Raw genomic sequence first — 20,452 nt, 5'->3', positions numbered from 1 at the left:
AGGCAGTCATGGGATCACAGCGTTTGGCCTCCCCCCTCACTCTCCCCTGATGGTGCGGAGGGGGCAGGCATTGGAAACAGCAGTGGCATCACCAGACCAGCTGCAAAAATCAGACCAGCCCCAGGCTAGATGGCAGCAGAGGGCATTTCAGGCCATTTTCGGTCACTTTAGGAGAAGCCCCTTGAGTGTGCATGGTACTCCCACCCCAGCCCCCTGAATTTCAGCACAGTCACCCTATTTTGCAATCCACATTGGCTCCCCCACAGCTGTGCCCACCCTTCCCTTGAGGGGGGGGCACAATTGCAGCAGCCATCGCTGCCGGCAAGCAGCCTCTTTGCCTTCCCTCAGCACCATTCTGGATGCGTCCCCAGCCTGCCCGCAGGCCCCCCTCCCAGGGGCTGGAAAAACCCATGCTGTTGAAGCCTGGTTCACAAAGCATCCTGGTGTTAAGGTTAACTGGTTGTAAAACTGCAGCAGTTCATCACACTATGCACACTATGAGAAATGTTTATTAAATTGATTCTTGTTTCATTTCTTTAAAAAAAAGGCAGAAAGAAGTTAAACACACTGCTTTGTGGCATGCTCCACAGTATGAAAAAAATCCCAAGCATTCAGTTAAGCTGTCAGGGGCTCTGTTTGACCTTTCCATGTGGTCTTTGAACTTAGACCTGGACAGTTGACTCTCCTCATCCTCAACAGCCTCCCTCCTCCTCCCTGCCTCAGCTGACAACTGTTTTCTCGGCTGTAAGTAGCTCCAGGAGGATACTTCATCCTTAGTTTGGGTTTTGGGGGTGTGGAGGGGAGCAGGATGGGGCCTCAAGTTGCACACACAAACGTGCAGGTATGCAGGAAAGGGTCTGAGGCAGGGCAGGGGTCCTACCTAGTGGGTTTTCTTCCCCTTCACCTCAACTGACCAACTGGTAGAAGAGCCCTGTCGCTTTTGGATCCTAAGTGCCTACAACAGGGCGAGTCCCACCAGCCCTTCACAGCTCCCTCTCCAGTTTGTTTTAACTCAGGTTAAACTCCTCCTTCACAGGCCAGACTAGACAAGACCCAAGTGGGTAGTTTTTTCTGTGAGGGTTTTTCAGCTACTTCATCTTTCTTAAGAGTGACAGTTCCTCTCTTCTCCCAGGACTGACCCCTCCTGATGACCATACCATACAACATGGGGACCCTCAGCTGGTAACTCTAAAGAATGCATTAACCTCCCACTGCAAAACCCCTTCTGCCCCCTTCCATGACCTTCCCAGCAGATGGCCCTTCCCCTCCCACAGCACCTTTCCTGAAGCAGCCGCAGGGGTGGGTGGCAGCTCAGAGAGCTGCCTCTGGAGCTCCCCACAGTGACAAGCCACCTCTGAAATGAGCCAGGGAACAAATGGCAGCCCATGCAGACACAGTCTGCACAAATGTTCTGCTCTTCTTCCTCCCACAGCTCAGACTCCCTCTCCATGTACCACTTTCTCCCAATTGCTCCTGCCTGGGACAACCCAGACCCCTTAAGATACAATGACCAAGGACACAGCTGACCTGCATCGAGACCCAGTCTGTCTTCAAACAGAGCTCCAGCAACATACACAGCATCAACTGAATACTGAACAATATCAAAAATACGGTATAAGGAAGGAAAACAGAATTGAAATGCTTAATGGCATATTTATACACATTTATCAACAGTCAACAAAAAAGGCGGCAAGTTACACATCCATTCTGTATGCTAACAATCCCGATGCACATATATGTAAACACACATGCTTGGTTGATGCTTATATATAGAGCCACATAACAGAGTAGATGACCTGAAGGAGCTATGCTGGGAGCAGGGGAAGGGGTTACCTACTGCAAAACCTCCTCTCGTTCTCCATGTGCACAACGTGGACATTCAGGGCAGTGTTGCTTTAAGGCTATTTCTAAGGCTAAACCTTTTCTTGTCCAACCCCTCAATACGAAGTTCTGTTGAAGCACTTCCTCCTCTTACCCAGCACAACTTGAGAGATAGATATATATATATATATATTTACCTATATACTTTTTAAAGGCCCTATATACTACAAGGCAGGAAGAGGAAAGGGGGGGAGCGGGAGGGGAGAAAAGCCTCCAAACGGATCAGTTTGCCCCAGTGCAGGAATTTCCTGTCCCGTGGTGGCAAAGGCCACGGCAGCCACACACAGTGGACAAGGTACTATTTTAAAATGATCCCAGGTCTCCCTCCCTATCCGATCTGAGGCTCTTCGTTGCAATGAAGGGGGAGTGGATTACTTTAAGAAACAGAAACATTCCTGAAGTGGAGAAGGTGATCACTAGTCTCAACTCCTCCCCTTACCTGCTTCGAGGTGGCAAAGAGCTGAGAGACGCTATCACTTCCAGCTCAAGTGCCTGTACGGCTAAGGAAAAGGCTTTGCTTAAAAATATATATCTATAGAACTATACATATAGATCATCTTTTTAGAGACACTCTGATTTTATTACATAGCTCCTGGGTCACTCTCCCCCTCTATCTACATAGTAACAGAGTGGCGCACAAGAGAAGCCACATATATCAAATTGGCAATCAAAGCTTACCAGGTCACAAGAAAGTGTTTCAACTGGTGTCATCTAAAAACCTGAATTCCTTTGCTTTGATAAGCTGATCTCCTGCCGTTGATGTAACTAGAAATGGAAGGTCTTAAAAATAAGCTTTTTTTTTTTCAAAATCAGGTTATGAAAATTTCCCAGCAGTGTTACAGTGCATGACAATATGCTATAAGTAAGGAAAATTTCATTGAACAAGAGAGTGATGCAACGATGAAATTTTAAACATGTATGCATATGGCTGGGAACCCCCAAGCATCATCCTGCAATACATAAATGCAGGATTTCTAAGGTTAAGAACTCTTTTTTTTTAAAGTTTTATTCTTTTTTCCAACATCATTTGTATGCAAGCATTAGCTTAGGAGTGGAAACTTAGCACAGAACTAGACTCTCCCAAAAACATATCTATAAAGAAACACTGAAGGAGGTTTAAAAAGTGATTTAATTTTCAGGTTGTTATACTTGAAAAACTGGGACTAAAATTCACATCCTTAATGTAACCAATCAAGGGAAACGAGCCAATTTATAAAGCTATAGCCCCAAGAAAAAAAAACACAAACGTCTCCACTCTTCAGAGTGTAAAATAAGTCTAAGCGTGACTCCTGTTGAGGAGTTTGCACCTATTGATGCAAACAGGTCAGAGAGGAACAACGTGCTGGTGTTTCCTCAAGGACACATTGCACCCAGGCAATTGGGGTTGTTTCCTTCTCCCCAGGCTTCAGGCAGTCTCCACCAGGCTTCCCTACAGACAGCTTGGAAATGCCAGGGAGTTGGTGTGATGGTAGGAAAAGATGAGTACAAATGAACAAAAATGCTAAATCCTGCTTCAGCATCCAAATATGTATATAAAAAAAGTTGGTGTTCAAAAAAGAGTAAAAACCAAGGCAAAGTTTTCTGATAAAAGGCTGCAGCCTTCTCCTTTGTACATCTTCCACCAATGTTATTTCTGAGTTACAGGGGGTGGGGAAGGGGGAGGAAGGACTCGATTTCCTGCTACAGCAGCTTTCCCCATCACACAAAACTGATGTGTAACTAACTCAGCCACAAGGATACGGGAAAGTTTTATTTATTTAAAAAAAAAAAAAGTACTTCAAAATAAAAATGATAAGTACTGTATGGTAATATTGGAAGTATTTATATACATAGTTTTCTTTGTCTTTTGTTGAAATGTCTCCTGGTCACTTGGTGGCACTTGGGGCACTCTAGCGCCGTCTGCCCTGCTCCCCCCTTCCCCTCCCCAGCTCTCCAGGCTCAGTAGACGGAGCTGTTCCTTATGCCACAGCACAGCACCATGCTCAGGATCATTTCGAAGATCTGTTGGGAGACACAGCGGCACCAGTGAGGCACCGACCAGTACGATGCGGGAGCCGCCCCCTGTCCCGAGGGCCTCCACTTCACAGAAATACTCTCATGTCAGAGATAAGGGCAGAGATGCTGTGTCTTTGCTGCTGTTTTCGTTAGGATTTGGCCAATTTGAGATAAAACTATATTCTCCCCTCTCTTGCTGGCAGCAACGGTGGTATGTTGAAAGCCTCCCGGCTGCCAGCTATGCAGCAAACACTTTGAGATCCCTCTAGCATTACACCCACCACTCACTGGGAAGCAAACCCACCATGGCAAAGCAAGCAAATCCCTTCCCACTGCAGAACCCATTGACAAAACAAAACACAGTGGCCTGAGAAACAAGCGGTTTTGGAGGCAGCGAGGAGGCTCAAATGTGCTCTGCCCTTCTGGATGGGGTTGCAAGTGCTCCTGCTCTACCGTGCTTGCCAGGCACCTGCCCTAACTTCCCGACCCCCTGGGGGAACAGTGAAGCCCTCGGTCTCACCACATAAGCCACAAGGGCATCCGGAGGAGAGGGACAGATCCATCCCGGGTGGAACAGGACTGGGGCACCCCGAGGTGACTTTTCCCCTTCCCACAACAGCAGAGCACCACGCAGTCACACTTACCATGATCACAGCAACCACGATGGCAGCGATACCAATCAGGTACAGCTTCCCGGAGAACAGCTCATCAATTTTTTTGTGGCAGCTTGAGGACTGAAGCAGAGAAGCGTGCCGGTCAGAGAGCCTGCTTTCCCCTTGCCCACTCCCGACACCCAGAAAGGCAGCTCTGCCTCCCCCCCCGTTTCACTTGTGTTCCTGGGTCCTGCTTGTAGAACTTCGCACCAGCCTTCACCCCTCCGTGCCTGCCAGCCTCCTTAAGGAGGGACAGCAAAGGAAACACTGATGGGAACCTCTGGCACTCCTCAGTACCACCCCAAGTAAATGAAATCTCCACCTTTTATCTGATTCTCAATAAATCCCCAAATTACCCTGGGAGCCCCAAGTTTCCTCGCGGGAGCTATGTTGAGCGAAGAGCAGCCATGCCTACCTCCAAAATGTTTTTCACCAAGGAGTCCTTCGGGCAGAGGTCCTCTCTCCACAGGGGAGTGACAGCTGCTATTGCATTATCAGGACCACAGCAGTCCAGCTACACGGAGAGAGGGGAAAAAAACCTCAACAACACAACAAAACCCCAGCGTCAGCAGACAGTAAACACTCATGCAATTCTCTCCCCGCCATTAAACATCCTTGAAACAACCGAAGATCGAGAAGGCATCTTGGAGGGAGAAACAAGGGAGGGGGAATAACTCTCCAAATTCAATTTTTTTCTTTCCACGGAATGCAGCTCCTTCTTACAACAATCCCAGGCAGGTCTGGCATTTGTATCCTGGAGGGGAGCGAACCCAACTCTCTCTAGAGAGATTTTGTTTCCTGCTGAGCAGAGGAAGTACTGGGATTAGTTCCTCAGAGCAACATTTTCCTTCCATTGAATTTTACTTAATCAGGGGTGCTGAGGTAAATGAAAAGCAACTTAATTAGAGCTGGGGCAAGACTTCCCAGCACAGTGCAAAGGACAGAATATTGAAGAGGGTGCAACTCTGTTTTTGACATGTAAGAATGTCAAATTTGACAGCCTAAAATCTGAATGTAGCATTATCTACTTTAGAGCCTGCTTTTCCCATTCATTTTCCTGACCCCGATTTTTACTTCTTCCTCCAACATTCTCCTTTCCTCTGGCTGCAAGAAGCTCCTACAGAAAGGAGATCTCTATATAGAGCTTGGAAAGCAGGCAGCAAAATCCCAGTGCTGAGAACACATTTGATCCAGTTCGCTCCTAAGCATCAAAAAATCCAGCACTGCCTTCATTCCCTGCCAGAGGACTTGTAGTTCAACTTCCTGCCTCTGCCTCAGTGGGGAGGATCAGTCTGCACAGCGACAGTCGTTCCTCACCACTTATCCACTCACAAACCACAGGTAGAAGTTGGGTGTAACTCACAGCACGCAGGATCCTACCCGTCAAGTGGTTGTTTTGGCCAACTACACGTAGCCTAGGCAGGGTGTGCAGCAAGACCAAGGACATCTTACCGTTTCATGGAAGGTCTTCACTACAGCTCTCCCGTTGTTTGTCTCTGATTCCGCCATGAGCGCTTGTTGAAACGCTTGATCATAGAACTGCTTCACATCTTTGGCTATCTAGGAAAGATGGGAAAAACTCCCTTTCAGCCAGAGGAGAAGAAAGCCCACCAAGCAGACGTGCCTAAAGGGGACAGGTCCCCTCTGACAGCACTCGCAGACAGATGAGCAGTTTTTAAATAGATTTGGAGCCCATTTATTTGCACAGGTGCATGAAAAAAGGCTTGTATTTCATAGGGCTCAAGACCCTCCAGCCATAGCGTGTCAAGAGCAGCAAATACTAAGAACCTCATCCACCAGCCAGCAGGTTCCAGCCAACGCTATCCAAGTGCTCCACTAGCTCTCTCTAGCAGACAGACACCCAAGCCCCAGAAAGTGAACCACAAGTTCTGAGGTAGCCTTCAGCCTGTGTGGATTTGGCTCTTGGGCTCAGGAATGCAGATACAGCTTGTTCTGAACCACCCGACCCATGGAGACAAAGCAAGCAGGCAACACGTTTCCCACCGAGGCTGCAGAGGCGGGACGTGCTGGGGAAGTCAGTAGAAGGTGGGATGCACAAGCAAGGCCATCTGTGGGTATGGGCACTGCAGCCTACTGTTGGGCTCGGAGTGGGGTGGAGGAGCAGGAATTTGGGAAAGATTACACACTAAAGCCTAGTCGGGGACTCTTTTGGGTCGGGAAGCTTTGGTGCTTTTAGATGGATGTACCTGGAGCTGGGCACCCCAGTCCTGTAAATGGTTATATAAGAAGTCTCATCCATACTCTAGCCCTGCCATCTGGACTGGTAAACTGCAGCCACCAATGGGGAGTCTGCTCCACAATGCAAAAAACCCCTCATTTTCAGGAAAACTGGCCTTGTGGCTTCTCCTCAATAATTTGGGAGAGACAAACAAAAGGAGGACATGCAAGAAAAGCAAAAGAAAAAAATACAAGCAAGTATGAAAGGGAAGACACTTTCTAGACCACCTGCTCTTGGCTGTGCAGGCTGGATTAGCACACAAGAAACTACAGCAAAAAGGAGCCTGATCTCAATCAATTATCCCAGCATCTCTCCATCACTGTTTAAAAAAAAAGTGTGCTATGCAGAGTGATGTTCTCTGATCATACTGTTTGATTCTGGTACACAGGAAAAAAAAAAAAAAAATCCTACTTTTTGCCATCCTGTATCTAAAGCATCTCCAAGAAGGCAGAGGGAGGGAGGGAGAGACTGCCTCCAGCTATGTGCAACAGCATCCTGTGCTGCTTCATAGGAGATGACTGTCCCCCCAAGGGGCTGCAAACCCAGGTGGAACGGTGTCCCCACTGGGAGTGGCTCTCGGTGGCTGGGATCATTCAGCACTTTCCTCCCAGCCTGCTTCGCACCTGAGATGCGCCCGACAGGAGCGAGGAGAAGCAAGCTGCCTGCCTTGTGAGTGGGGATCTCCAAACAGCCCATTCATCACTAAGTCTGCAAGAGCAGCTGAGGCCAACAGGCTGCCACCGTTCATTTTAAACTGCAAAATTAATTTTAAGTGGCTAAGGTCATCGCTTGTGTATTAGCAAATCCTAAACTTTATGCTTTATGCTCTGATGGCCAAGCGCATGGAGAGCAACAGCCTTCTCTCCTTACTCAGCCTTCACTTCTTTTGGTGTCAGTTCAGTCGCACATCTTGCACTCTTCGGGATTCACAAACTAACATCTGCAAGAGGCGCAGCTCCTCCACAAAGGTTAATTAGCTCACTGAGGTTGCTAGGAAACAGCACCCTGCCTGCATAATATGTTTAGCCACGGAAGAGTTTGTTCCGATGAAGTCATGCTCTCTCCAATGAATGACTACAAGGGTGTTCCCATTCACGGCCGAGCTGGTCATCTGTGGCCTACATGCATGTGAAAGCTGAGCAGGGCACCACCTACTTACGCAGCTGGCTTACGTCTCTTAGTAAACACATGTCCTACTCTGCCAGAGAGTCTAACCTTGGCTTTGAGCACAAGCGGTCCCCTTCTCTCCTCCAAACACTCAATGGCGGAGTGATCAACACCCAGCGCTCTGCTTGCTGCAGCATAGCTGTGGTTCCCATACATTGACAGTTTTGCTCTTTGACGCCAAACTTTGCATGCATGCAAGCACGTGTGACCATAAAGAAGAGAAGGTGAGCAGAAAAGGAAGGTGAAAAGCTGCAATCTTCAGTCCTACCCTTTATCTAACCCCCTCCAGCTATAGGACCTCATCTGAGCAGTCCCTAGCACGGTGCCTGGGACAGACAGATGGCTTCTACCCCTTGCATGCACAGCATATTGATCAGCAGCAAGCTCAGTCCTGGCAGACAAACAGCCCAAAGTGAGTTATATGATACTGGCAAAGAGCAGAAAGCATTAAGCAATCCCGTCAACACAGGCTCTCCCCGTACGGTATTCCCTCCCTTCAGGGCTGTATGGCTGGGTTTGCTCTTTGGCACCTAGGATGTGCAGATGGCTTCCCTTCACCACTTCATCCATGAATGAGCTCACACTGTGACTGACAGTGTGGCAGCAAGAGGAGACCCAAGCGAGACAGAGCTATTTTTATTCCAGATATTGCACTATATACCGTAAGGTGCAGCTGTTACCATTAAGTGCTCACATTTATAGTTCATCAGCCTGGCCAAAAGGAGCTAGGTGACCTGCCCGGATCACACCACTAATCCAAGCCCCCATGACTCAGACCGGGAGCAGCTCATGAGCAAAACAGCTCATGCCGGGATCTGCTGTGGTTCTACCTCAGCCTCTCAGTCCCACAAGTGCAGGTTTGGGAGTCATCTTACTTGGTCTTTGTTGACAAATCCCCAAATTCCAGCCGCAACTTCACAGGCAAACAGGATCACCAGGCAAGTGAAGAACTGCAAAGACAAATCAAGAGAGGGACAATTAACATACCTGGCTACAAGAAAAACCAGCAATTAAGTGGGTAGAGGTGTGGAGCAGCACTTCTACTGATGGAGGAGATCAGAGCAAGGCTTTGCCTGACTGCAGTTTCTCTCTCATACGTACACTTAGCCCAAACACATTTTCCTATAACTCATCGGATGCTACCCCAGGTCCAGACTTCCCGCTGGGATGGTGGAGCCAGGATCAGCACAGCCTTTCCCACAGAGGGACTGGCAGGAACGAGGATGCCCTGTACACCACAAGACACATTGCTCCTCTTCATGTGGCTGCAGGACTGTCCAGATGAGCTTCTTGCTCTGCCACAGGTGCTCCAAAGATGGGAATTGCCAGTGCAGGGTTAAAAGCACATTTCAGCTGCTGAGAAGCTGCAGGGCGTCAGGGTGTGATTTATGGCCAGCTCTCTTGGCATCCACAGCCCTGCAAGGCTACTGCAGTTTTTTGCATAAATATTAACACTGATGTTTTCCCACAGTCCCACCCTCTTTGTGCAATCCCAGCACTCCTCCCTGCCATCCCCGCAAAGCCTCCCTCCATCTTTTTGTTTAGATCTTGGGAACGCATTGTGACAGTTGATCTGTTAGACTGGGAATGGGAAGCTGTAAAGCTTATACATCAGAGTCAAGTGAGAGGGCACGTACAGGCATGCTCCACACGCAGCCAACATTACCTCCATGACAACATCACCCTCAGTGACTTCTTCCTGGGAAAAGCCCCAGACTGGGAGAGTTGCCATGGAAGTAAAGAAGCAAGAGAGGTGAATGCAGTCAGGGGAAGACAAAATCACAGTATGGGGTGGGACAACAGCCCCTGGATTCTGGGTAATCTCTGTTCCAGACACATTCAGGACATTTTCTTCAACAACATAGAAAACGGGAGTTTCCAGAATGACCTGGCCCTCTTGTGCAAGAGCAAAGGGTTACCAGCAAAATGGAAACAGGACTATTGACCTGACAGCAGGAAAGGACTTCCAACATCCTTGTCCAGTTCCCGAACAACCAACTCCTATTTAAACACCTATTCCTGGTTCTCCAGGAACATCTTTGGGGACTGGGTCCCACATATCCCCAAAGATCCTTAAATTGTGGGTGTGATGCCACTGTAATTCTCTAGTTAAGCACTAGGGCTCACTGTTGCAGTGGTTACCTTCCAGTGAAGGACAGCTCGTTTATCCCAGATTTGGAGGTAGAACTTCCCACAGACTCAGTTCTCTGAGCTGGCCACAAAACACCAGAGATGCAGCTTGGTGCTATGGGAACGCGGAGGTGTTCCCGGCTGGGTGGTCGGATGTGCCCCAGTCCCTTCCCGGGGAGCAGAGCCTGCTCCATGCTGAGCGGCTCCCTACTGCTTTCCTTGGGTCTCACCACCCAGCTTCCATGTTGCCTTCAGCATGAGATTTTGATAGTGTGGAGGTTCCTGGTACTTTCCCCCTTTGCAATAAGCTTACAGTAACTCCATCAGCTGGCTGCAGGAGAGGGGAGAGCAGCTGCTTCCCTGCAACACCCTAAGGACATTGCCTGGAAATGTCCTTGGAGCACGGTGGGAGCCTTGGCCAGCAGAAAGCATCATCGCGAGGAGACCCCAGCCTTCTCTTGGCAAGCCAAGGTGTGAGCAAACACAGGCAGTGCACAGCAGCTAGAGTTGCTAATTTCAGCCAAAGCAGCCAGTTTCACTGTCAGGCCTCAGGTACTTTGTACCATCTGCCCTTCTAATCCTCTTTCCAACTTCAAGAGGGAGTGAGGGGTAATTCAGGTTCTGTAATCACTTGTGTTAACAAAAAATAATCCAAAGCTGCCAGACCTTGCTACAAGAACCCCTGTCAGATTTGTGCACCGGCTCCTCCTTTTCTCAGCAGCAGTGATAATGCCTGCAAACTCCTGCAGCAGCTCTCATTCACCAACGTTCAGAAGGGTGAATGAGAAAGGCTTTTTTATAAAAGCTGGTGAGAATCACCCCCTTCTTATTGGTAAACAGAAGCAACTGGAGGTGAAGCCGTCTGTGAGAGTGAGGGAAAGCAGCTCCATTTCCCTCTGTCTCAGTTGAATCCACACCCATGGGTCACTAAACCGCCACCAAGAATCTTCCAGCCCAACAAAGCCAAGCGCTGGAAAGCCCTTCCAATTTTTTTTTTTATTTTTTTTAAATGTTTTACCCTCCCCTTTTTTTTTTTTTTTTTTTGCATTGAGTTTAAAGCTGAACCACATGTGAGAACTTGCTTTAAATAAATGGGTCTCCCTTACCCCCAAGGCAAAGGCTTTTGGTGTGGCTACAGTTTATACAATTAAGCTAATCCTGTGCCAGGAATCCCGAGCTGCTGCCTCACATCAAGGACGCCTGTAGCACTTCAGCAATGGATTTTCCAGGATGCACCTAGATATCCTCGTTAAGATATTGTGGGAAATCTTTGCTGTTTCCTTGTCCAAACAAATAAAAATAGTAGATGATTTAAAAGAGCTGGAATCACCACAGGCAGTCTTGAAACAGAGCGAAAGGGGAAGCTGTAGGGGACATAAGTAAGAAAGAGTTTAGTGGGTGCTTAGTAAGACAGCGAGACCGTGGTGAGGAAAAAAAACAGGGGTGGTGGTGTTTCATATATAACAGAGAAAATGAATCTCCAAGAAGTCTGCTGTTTGCACTTCTGCTATGCTGCTGGCTTCAGCCCCTGTCCTGCAGCCAGGCAGAAGCAGGAGCTTGCAGCGTGCCTGCCAGTATGCCAGCTGCCGTGCAGAGGTCAACTGGTTCCCACCTACGTGCTCACGCATCCTCCCAAGCCCCATTCATTGCAGTAGGCTCCAGCAAGGGAGGCATGGCCATGTGCTGGCTGGCAGGGATGTGGTAGGGACATCAATCACGGTACCAAGCGGCATCCAAAGCTTTGTGCCTCTTACCGTTCCCAGAAGGCACTGAGACTCCTGAATAGCACCGTAGCATCCCAGGAACCCCACAAACATCATGACGGCTCCGACCGCGATCAGGATGTAGATTCCTGCAGGGGAGAGCAAAAGGCAAACACGCTACTGCAGAGCTTTGTATGGCAGTACCCTAGTGCCCGGCCAGACATAGAATCATAGAATTGCCTAGGTTAGAAGGGACTTTTCAGATCATCGAGTCCAACCGTCAACTTAACACTGACAAAAAACATCACTAAACCATGTCACTAAGCACCATGTCTACCTGTCTTTTAAATACCTCCAGGGATGGTGACTCCACCACTTCCCTGGGCTGCCTATTCCAATGTTTGATAACCCTTTCGGTGAAGAAATTTTTCCTAATATCCAATCTAAACCTCCCCTGGCGCAACTTGAGGCCGTTTCCTCTTGTCCATGCTGGCTCCCCAGGGCAGCTAATTAGGGATTTGCAGAATTAAGGCCTAGGAGATACAAGTAGAGGTGGCGGCAGACATAGTCGAACAACACAACATACAAGAGTCAGATCTCAAAGTGTTTGAAGCTGCCGACACTGAAACTTAAAGACCCCATCATCCTCAAAATCAGAGGAAATGCAGAGAGCTGAGCAGTAACAGGCAGAAGATGCAGCAGGTAAGAGAAAGGCTTTACAGCATCCTCAAAGCTGCAGGGTGGGAGTTCCTATGGCATACATACTGTTTTAAATATTTAAGCAGAGGAGATGAAAATTATTAGCTAGCATATCTTTTCAAAATAAACTATAAGGCATATGGTTTATTTATATTAAACATCATACAAATATTTATCTGGTTAATGTTTTAGACAGATAAGCCACAAAAATAAGGGAAAAGCACTGCTTAAGCATCTAATTTCATATAATCCGGGTTTTGCTTGTTATAGCTTCCTCTACAGAGAGGAAGACTTTTTTTCACTTCAACTTATTAAATTTGCACAGTCAACTTGCTCCGTAACTACTACAAAGCTCACAAATTAGGCATTGGGGGTGGGGTGGGTGGGTGTCAGGAAACCAAGGAATGAAAGTTTATTCATCCAGGAAATAAAAGCTTAGCTCAAGGCTCAGGCCCACTGTCACTAGTAATCACCACAGGCTCACCAACCATGAGATTGGTGAGACCATGGTGATTACCAAGCCAAACACTACCAGCTCAGTTAAATTTATTTTTCAAAAAAACACAGCTTTCTTCTGATATATCCCATATATTTAGTGCATTTTTGGTTAGCTAATATTCTCAAATATTGTTTTTCTACTGTTTGTAAGTGAATCCTACTTTCCATCCAAAAACAATTTGACACACGCAAAAAATAATCAAAGAAATAATTACAAATGAGGCAAGAGTGCAGTAACCATTTTTAACTGACAGTGAGGAAAAAAAAAATCATGATGAGAATAAATGTACACGGAGCATCCCAGAGATAACAGTGATACAGCATATCTTGCTAGTGCTTGGGAGACACATCCCTTCAATTAATTGTTCAATTCTTTTGCTACAAGTCGGAATGTTTTTAAAGTTATTAATCAGTCTGTCAATGCCCCTTTAGGAACAGCACTAAAGTATAAGCAGAGCTCAAGACAAAAAATGCTTGTACATGCCTGTCATGTTTAAGGTTTTACTTATCTTTGTAGCTTTTAAACAATCTTCTGATAATTAAAGCGCAAAGTCTAAAGGGCATGCACTGAGAGTAGAGTTAAGCCAAGCTAAACCCTTCTCTAAAAAAACCCAGATACATACTTGTTTAAAGTCCCCTTACGGACATGTCAAACTTGGGAAAGGGTCAACTTTGGCTCCCGCTTCTTCCCTCTTTCAAACAAAAGTCACCGGCACCCAAACAACGCAAGTGCCGACGCAAGGGCCAACACGGCAAGAGGCAGTGACGGAAACACCGCCCCGGCAGCCCCGGTGCTGGGACCCTCCAGTCGGCGTTTCGCACCAGCACCGCGCTCGCACAATGCCTCCCGCTATATTTAGCCGCCGCAGGAGGGAGGAAGCCAGCTGCAGGGGAAGCGCCGGCACAATGGAGCACACTGACCCCACAGGAAGCCCCTCTTCACAAAACCTGACGGGCTCTGTGGACGGTGACACCAACATCCTCACGGCAACACTGCCAGCAGGAGGAGGAGGAAAAAAGCGTGAGTTGCACCTCCTGATGACTATCATAGAATAGTTTGGGTTGGAAGGGTCTTTAAGGATCATCTAGTTTCAATCCCGCTGCCATGGGCAGGGACACCTTCCACTAGACCAGGTTGCTCAAAGCCCCATCCAGCCTGGTCTTGAACACTTCCAAGGATGGGGCATCCACAACTTCTCTGGTATCAAAGGGGCTTCAGCAGTGCCCTGTAGCCACAAAAACCCAACAGGCCATTGGGTTGTTGAAGCTCCCTAAGATGGGATGGTTCACCTCCTGGCTGAAGGTGCAAAGAGAGGGGAAAAACAAGCACAAGAGTTTCTTGCAAGGGACAGGCCAGCAGTTTAAAGTTTCATGAGCTTGCCTAAAATAGAATTAGGTGATTTTATCCCAGTGATTAGAGATGACGTGAGGTGGAGGGACCAGCGGTGGTAGCTGGGCAGAGAGCCAGTGTGGTGAGCCGCAGCTTGGGGTGTGAGTGGGAAAGAGGGGCCCCAAAGGGGCTAGAGGTGATGGGAAGGCATGAATGCATCCTGTAAAATGAAGGCTGTCTGCTGGACGCCTGCCAAATTCCAGAGAGACTGATGGAGATTTTCGGACGCTACATAACTACTGTTCCAAGGAGAGCAACATATCAGTAGTAGTCTCTCAAAAAAAGGTCTGCTTATTGTCACCAGAATCTGCTAATACCAAAGAATCAGCCTTCACCACTCCAGCTCGTACCAGTAATGCCGCTGGTTTAGGTTTGCAACCCAAACTATGTCAGGTTTTTCCATCTTACAGCCTTGGTTGGCTCCACTGAAGAATCTTGATCACAAGTCCCTCTGGGAAAATCAACTGCTCATCCCTGAGTGCAGCAGCTTCTGACTTGTCCTCACATTAGGTCAACAGAGAGAAGACAAAACCATGATGGCAGCGAGTCATTTCAACGTTTGAGAAGTCACCATTCCAGCTAACCACCCCAGCAGATGGGTAATAAGCAGATGCAGCACATCTGGAGACCAAGCAGCACGATGCTGTAGGGACCTCAGCGACCAGGTCACTCCCACAGATGAAGATTTTATTCTAAAATTCTTCAAAATAAACAATGAAGGCAACTTCCAGGCTGAACAAATATAGCCAGGAGATCACAGAATCATATAGCAGCCCAGGTTGGAAGGGACCTCAGAAGACCATCTGGTTCAATCTTTTGGGGGAATGTGAGCCTAGATGAGCCTATCTAGCACCCTTGAAAACCTCCAGTGATGGGGACTCTACCACGGCCCTGGGGAGGTTGTTCCAGTGAATGAATGTTCTCACTATAAAAAAAAATGTCTGTCTTATATTGAGATCATCAGGAAAACGTAAGAGTCACTGGCAGCTAGGAAAGTTTTGTTCTGAAAACTAGGAGATAAAAAGCCCAGCAAGAACCTCAACTGATAGAGGAGACTAAGAGGGAACAGAGACATTTGCTATTTTTATAGAAATATTCCACAGGCCTCTGTACTTGCTTCTTGCTGGGATTTGTGCAGCTTAAAAAAAGCCAAAACCAAACCGGACCTGCTGAACACCCACCCCAGACAGGCTGTGCAGACCTTGGACAGACAAGCAAGGTCCCAGCTTCCCGTTTCTCTCCCTGCTCATCCTTTGCCAACTCCTCGTCAGGGCCAGCACCGCTGTCAAGCAAGCAAACAGCAAGAAGTAAAGGAGGGAAGGGAAGAAGACACGCACCACGTGCGGCTTCCTGACCAGAGCCCAGCGGATGAGACCGGTGGGGTGGGAGCAGCAGAAACACACAGCCAGGCAGGGGAGAGGGCAGCGATGACTGGCCTAAACTCTGAAAATGACAAAAAAAACCCTGGAAGGCTTCTGGGACAAAGGCCAGCTTCATTCCCAGGCACGAACAAGTGTCTGTTACGGAGTCACCTTTTGTTACCGAGGGCCAGAGCACTACAACCTCCTGGGAGGCAATGGAGCAGGACTCTGCTCCGGAGTTAATTTAAAAACAAGCACAAAATATTTAATGCAACAATAGCATCTTGTATGATGAATGTTAGTGGTGTTTCTCCACGGAAATGCCACACTGAAGGCTGCAAAAGAAAACAAAGGCAACTGAAGCGCCCAACCACACGCTTTGGATGGTGTTTGTTTTCCCACACCCATCCTTCCCCTCAAGGGATGGGGCCAGCGGGGGGATCTCTGCCTCCAGACTGGGTGCCAGGCAGCTGGGGGGCTATTTTGTGGCAATCGTAGCCCAGACAGGAATGACCAAGCCCTTTTCCCAGAAAACAGCCTGACACATCTTAGCTTTCATTCCTGGCAGTTGGCGAGGATGATGGCCCGCATGGTTTTGGGCTCCACGTCTGTGAGCAAGGCACCTGTCATCCCCATCCTGAATGGCACATTATCTGCCGAAAAGTCAGAGGAGATTCCCCCGAGCACAAGCCTCCTCACTATGTAAGCATCCAAGACGGGATTAACTCCTGCTAGACTGTCCTGAGCGAGAAACTCTTCACCAATGCGGTATTCACTCCAGGGCTCCACCCGAACTGGCACAATTCTGCATGAGCAAGGCACCATCTGCCTTTCACATGCCACTTCCCAGCTCATTTGTATTGCAGCTTTCTCAGGGGTTTTAAAACAAGAATTGCTGTTTGCCATAAACAAAAAATAACATCAGAGGGGTATGAAATGCAAACCACAGCGCCTACAGTCACGCTGCTCCATCCAACGGCAGCAGGAGACAACCCTGGGAACCGCCAGACCTGCAGCAACAGGTACAATGAACAAATAGTTTCTAGGTGTTTACAGTACCAACATGCCTCCACAGCCTTGAGCAACGTTACAGTGTGATTTCTAACCCTATGGCACAGTTCTCTGATAAGGCAGCAGTAAGCACGATTGCCAAAGCTGCCACGTGCAACCAGCCACTCACGAAAGCAAGCCATGAGCCGCAGGACCGGTATCCTCGAGCTGGGGAAGTCACAGGAGGACTAGCAGGGATGAGTGCCATCAATATTGCCTGGACTCCTCTATCCTCCTTTTGATATGGGGCCTTAAAACAGGAAGTTTGAGGAAAGAGGGTCAACTAGTCTTAGTTTTACCTCCTTGTTACAGAAAGATTCCAGGTTCTGTCTGAATTCAAAGCAGGAACACAGCAATCATGACGAGATATCTCTGCTCAAGAGCATCGGGATGTAACGCGGCAGAAAAAGCAGCATCAATGGACAAAACATCATCCCCCCCTTCCCTGATACAACCAGGGAGGGTGCTGCTTTGGGCTGTGGGGATGTCCCAAAGCTTTAGCCACATGGAAAGACCTTGAACATCAGATCCAAGGGACCGACAGTCATTGAGCATTTCTCTCTGGACACTGCTAGGGGGGAAAGAAAAAAGAGCAGCCAAGAGGCCAATTTATCTCCCACCTCACACAGATCACACCTCCATGGAGGGCTCTTTGCCTCCAGGCCAGGTAGGAAGTGGGATGCTCAGTTCTGGGAGCAGGGAAGGGAGAAAAAAAGGCAATATTCAATGCCAGTACTTGCTCTGGCATTAAAGCAGCATAGCTGGTGCCTGCAGGGTTGTAAAACCCATGTTCTGTCCCTGCTGAGAAGTAAATAAAAACCACAAGTACACAAAACAGACTTAAAAAAAAAAAAAAGGAAGTAATAAAAAACAAGTAAAAGGAGGAAAGGAGGAACAAACACAGCAGAGTCCCTCTAAAACAAGCAGGGAGTGGGCCAGGCCCAGCCAGCCCTCCTCCCGTGCCCCACCACCCCCATCAGAGATGCTGTGCATCTCCAGGCATGGGCATTCCCAGGCAGCGCCCTACCTCTCCCCCCAGTTTGCTCCTCTCCCAGCAGCTTTAACTCGTTAGGCTAATGGAAGCCAGTCTCTTCCCCCAGGTCACCATAGCAATGTTTCCAAAAGACAAAAAAGAAAAAAAAAAAAAAACACACACAAAAAACAGCACGAAACTCCCTCAGCATCACACCATGCTTCCCAGGAAGCACAGGCAGCTCCCAAAGCCATGCTTGCCCTTCCCGCAGGATGTCCTTTAAAAAGGGGCTGACAGCAGAGGTAATAGACATTTTTGTGTCTACTCTCCCGACAGACAGGCTCCTGAGGGAGACTCTGCACATCCAAGAGTTTTGCAAGCCTCCAAGGGAGGGAGAGGGGGCTGCAGTGGCAACCTACTCTGCAGTGGCTCCTGGCCTGGAGATGCTGAACATCACAGGGCTCACTACCACCTCTGCTGCAGGGAAGGGTGGCACCACCAGACGGTGGTGGGAGAGAGACTCCTTGCAATCCCACTCCACCAATCCTGGAAGAATACTCTCTCCATAGCCAAAAATCCCTGACCACGATGTGCTTCCTTGTGACTTGGGGGTAAGATACAGGCAGGAAGAAGACAGTCCCCCCCGGGTGGAGAGGGAGGGAAAAGAGGTGGCCGCTTCAGCCAGCTGGTGAGGGAGGGTCTCCTGGACATTTTTGTCCAGCTGCCCTGTGGAATTGGCCCAGCAGAGCCTACCGCTTTCTTGGAAGTGGGGCGAGAAGCAGAGGGCCGAGGAAAAAGAGAGGGTTTGCTGGAAGATGACAACTGGAAAGCCCCTCCGTTCCCCTCCACTCCCTTTCCCAAGAAAAACATTGCTGCTCTGTGGCTGCTAATGACTTCCAGATGGAGCAACAGTGTCACAAAGCATGGAGAAGTCCATGGAGAGCTCTCCTGGGGCTGCATGGCTCGATGAAAGGCAGTACATGCTGCCCTTGTCTGCAAGAACAAGGCAAGAAGGAAGCAAAGGACACAGTTCTGTCAGAAAAGAGGTGGAGAAAACCCAGAACAATGTCCCTGTGCGTGCACACCCGTACCCAAACAAACCCCGCAGAGACACGCCACAGTCAGATTTCTTCTCTTCTGCCTACCTGGGAAATGACGGAAGACGACTTGAGTTTCGTAATGTCAGCATACCCACAAGAGCTGGGACAAGCTCTGCTGCACATCTCCAGCAATTGGGATGGACAATGGTGACAGAGCACAGGAGACCACGGCTGGAACATGCTGGCCCTTCCTCTGATGCCCCAGCCCTGGACACCTCTACATGCCCTGGAGTCTCAGCCACTGACAAAGCCCAAATCCCACTGGAGGGTTTCTTGTGGGCTTTGTATGCCTAAACACATGGCAGGTTTTCAAAGGAAAATTGTGAAGGCTGTGGGTTTAAACAGCTCTGAAAAGCAAGAAGCCACCTTTGGCACAGGTCCCCATCGGCAGAGCCGACAGGAGGGGACAAAGTAGGAGGACAACTATATTATTTGTTGTCAGATAGATCTGAACCCAAAATAACCCAATGGCACCAATTTATGGCCTTAAGTCGTAACCAATTTTAGTCAGCAGAGTAAATGAATTGCAGGAGTGGGTCATACCAATGGCAGACTGAATTACAATTTCATACAAGTTGTTTTTTTAATAGAAATTGAATTTTACGATAAGAAAAAAGGATTGTTTGTATTGTCAGCTATATAGTAGAAGCCAGATACCTAGAGGGAAGTACTGGCAAAGTGTTTTGCCTCAAAACTACCATTTTAAAAAGATTTCCACTGTTATTGAAGGACATGATCTGACAGCAATTAGAGGAAAGTCTAGAACCAGTAAACCTCAGCCTTTTTTTTTTTCTTAAGGATAAATTATTTAGTCCCTTAAACTGTAAATAAATGTATTTCCAAGAGAGAAAAACATATGCACTTCTATTTTAAAAAAAATCCCCACATAAATATAATTTCTTTAAATAATCCATTGTGCTTGCTCACTGTGGTTCAAGGCCAAATGCAAAACTTTGTTTCCACTCCCAAGCATGCAAGCCTGGCCAGAGCTCGTGTGTCTACTGGCAAGCCACCGACACGCAGCGCCTTGAAGAAGTAGAGCACAAACAGCGAGAGAAGAACCCAGCGCTGAACCAGTTGTGTGCATCCACGGGGATCGCTGCAGCCTCACACCGAAAGAGAAGGTGGTTTTTCCATGAGTGTTTATTACAGGACCCAGAGACCAGGACTCTTCAACTCTTCTCTAGCTCTTTTACTACGAATTTAGCAAAAGATTTGCTGTTGAGTCTAACCACACAATATACAGAAGTTGGCACCACCTTTAAAGGATGCCTAATATTTCTGGAGGGATGGGGACAAGGACGGGAGCATGAAGAGAAACCAAGAACTCCCCAATGCTCATGGCAGGTCTGCACTCACTGTAGCACTATAGGCTGCCAGAGCCTTTGCAACACACTAGAGCTCATTGCAAACCCCTTTGAAACAAAAAACACACCTCTGAAACCCTGGACATCACTGCTTTTTGTCCAGGACAGTCTCGAAAAGGCCAATTAAGAAAAAAGGTGCTGTTATGGACAAAAGGGACAGCTCCTCCAGCTCAGCCAACACAATTCTGTTTGGATGTGCCGGGATGCTCTGTACTGCTGGCCACACCAGAGACACATGGCAAGAGT

General features: G+C 48.1%; 1 protein-coding gene across 2 annotated transcripts in view; it reads right to left on the bottom strand.

The window, feature by feature from the left end:
* Positions 1-2,685: 2,685 nt before the first annotated feature.
* Positions 2,686-20,452, bottom strand: part of CD81 (CD81 molecule) — a 34,427-nt gene continuing 16,660 nt past the window's right edge. Inside the window, exons 3-9 of one of the 2 annotated variants that reach the window (XM_074148927.1) lie at positions 11,820-11,917; positions 8,811-8,885; positions 5,982-6,089; positions 4,945-5,043; positions 4,817-4,818; positions 4,521-4,602; positions 3,820-3,882 (exon numbers count right to left, since the gene is read on the bottom strand). In XM_074148927.1, coding sequence (XP_074005028.1) covers positions 3,820-3,882; positions 4,521-4,602; positions 4,817-4,818; positions 4,945-5,043; positions 5,982-6,089; positions 8,811-8,885; positions 11,820-11,917 — 527 coding nt within the window. Of the gene's footprint in view, positions 3,883-4,520; positions 4,611-4,816; positions 4,819-4,944; positions 5,044-5,981; positions 6,090-8,810; positions 8,886-11,819; positions 11,918-20,452 lie in introns of both variants that reach the window. The other variant, XM_074148926.1, reaches the window with a different exon arrangement.

Source organism: Numenius arquata, chromosome 6 (genome assembly GCF_964106895.1).
Source record: "Numenius arquata chromosome 6, bNumArq3.hap1.1, whole genome shotgun sequence".
Taxonomy (NCBI): domain Eukaryota; kingdom Metazoa; phylum Chordata; class Aves; order Charadriiformes; family Scolopacidae; genus Numenius; species Numenius arquata.
This window is presented reverse-complemented; position numbering and strand designations above follow the sequence as displayed.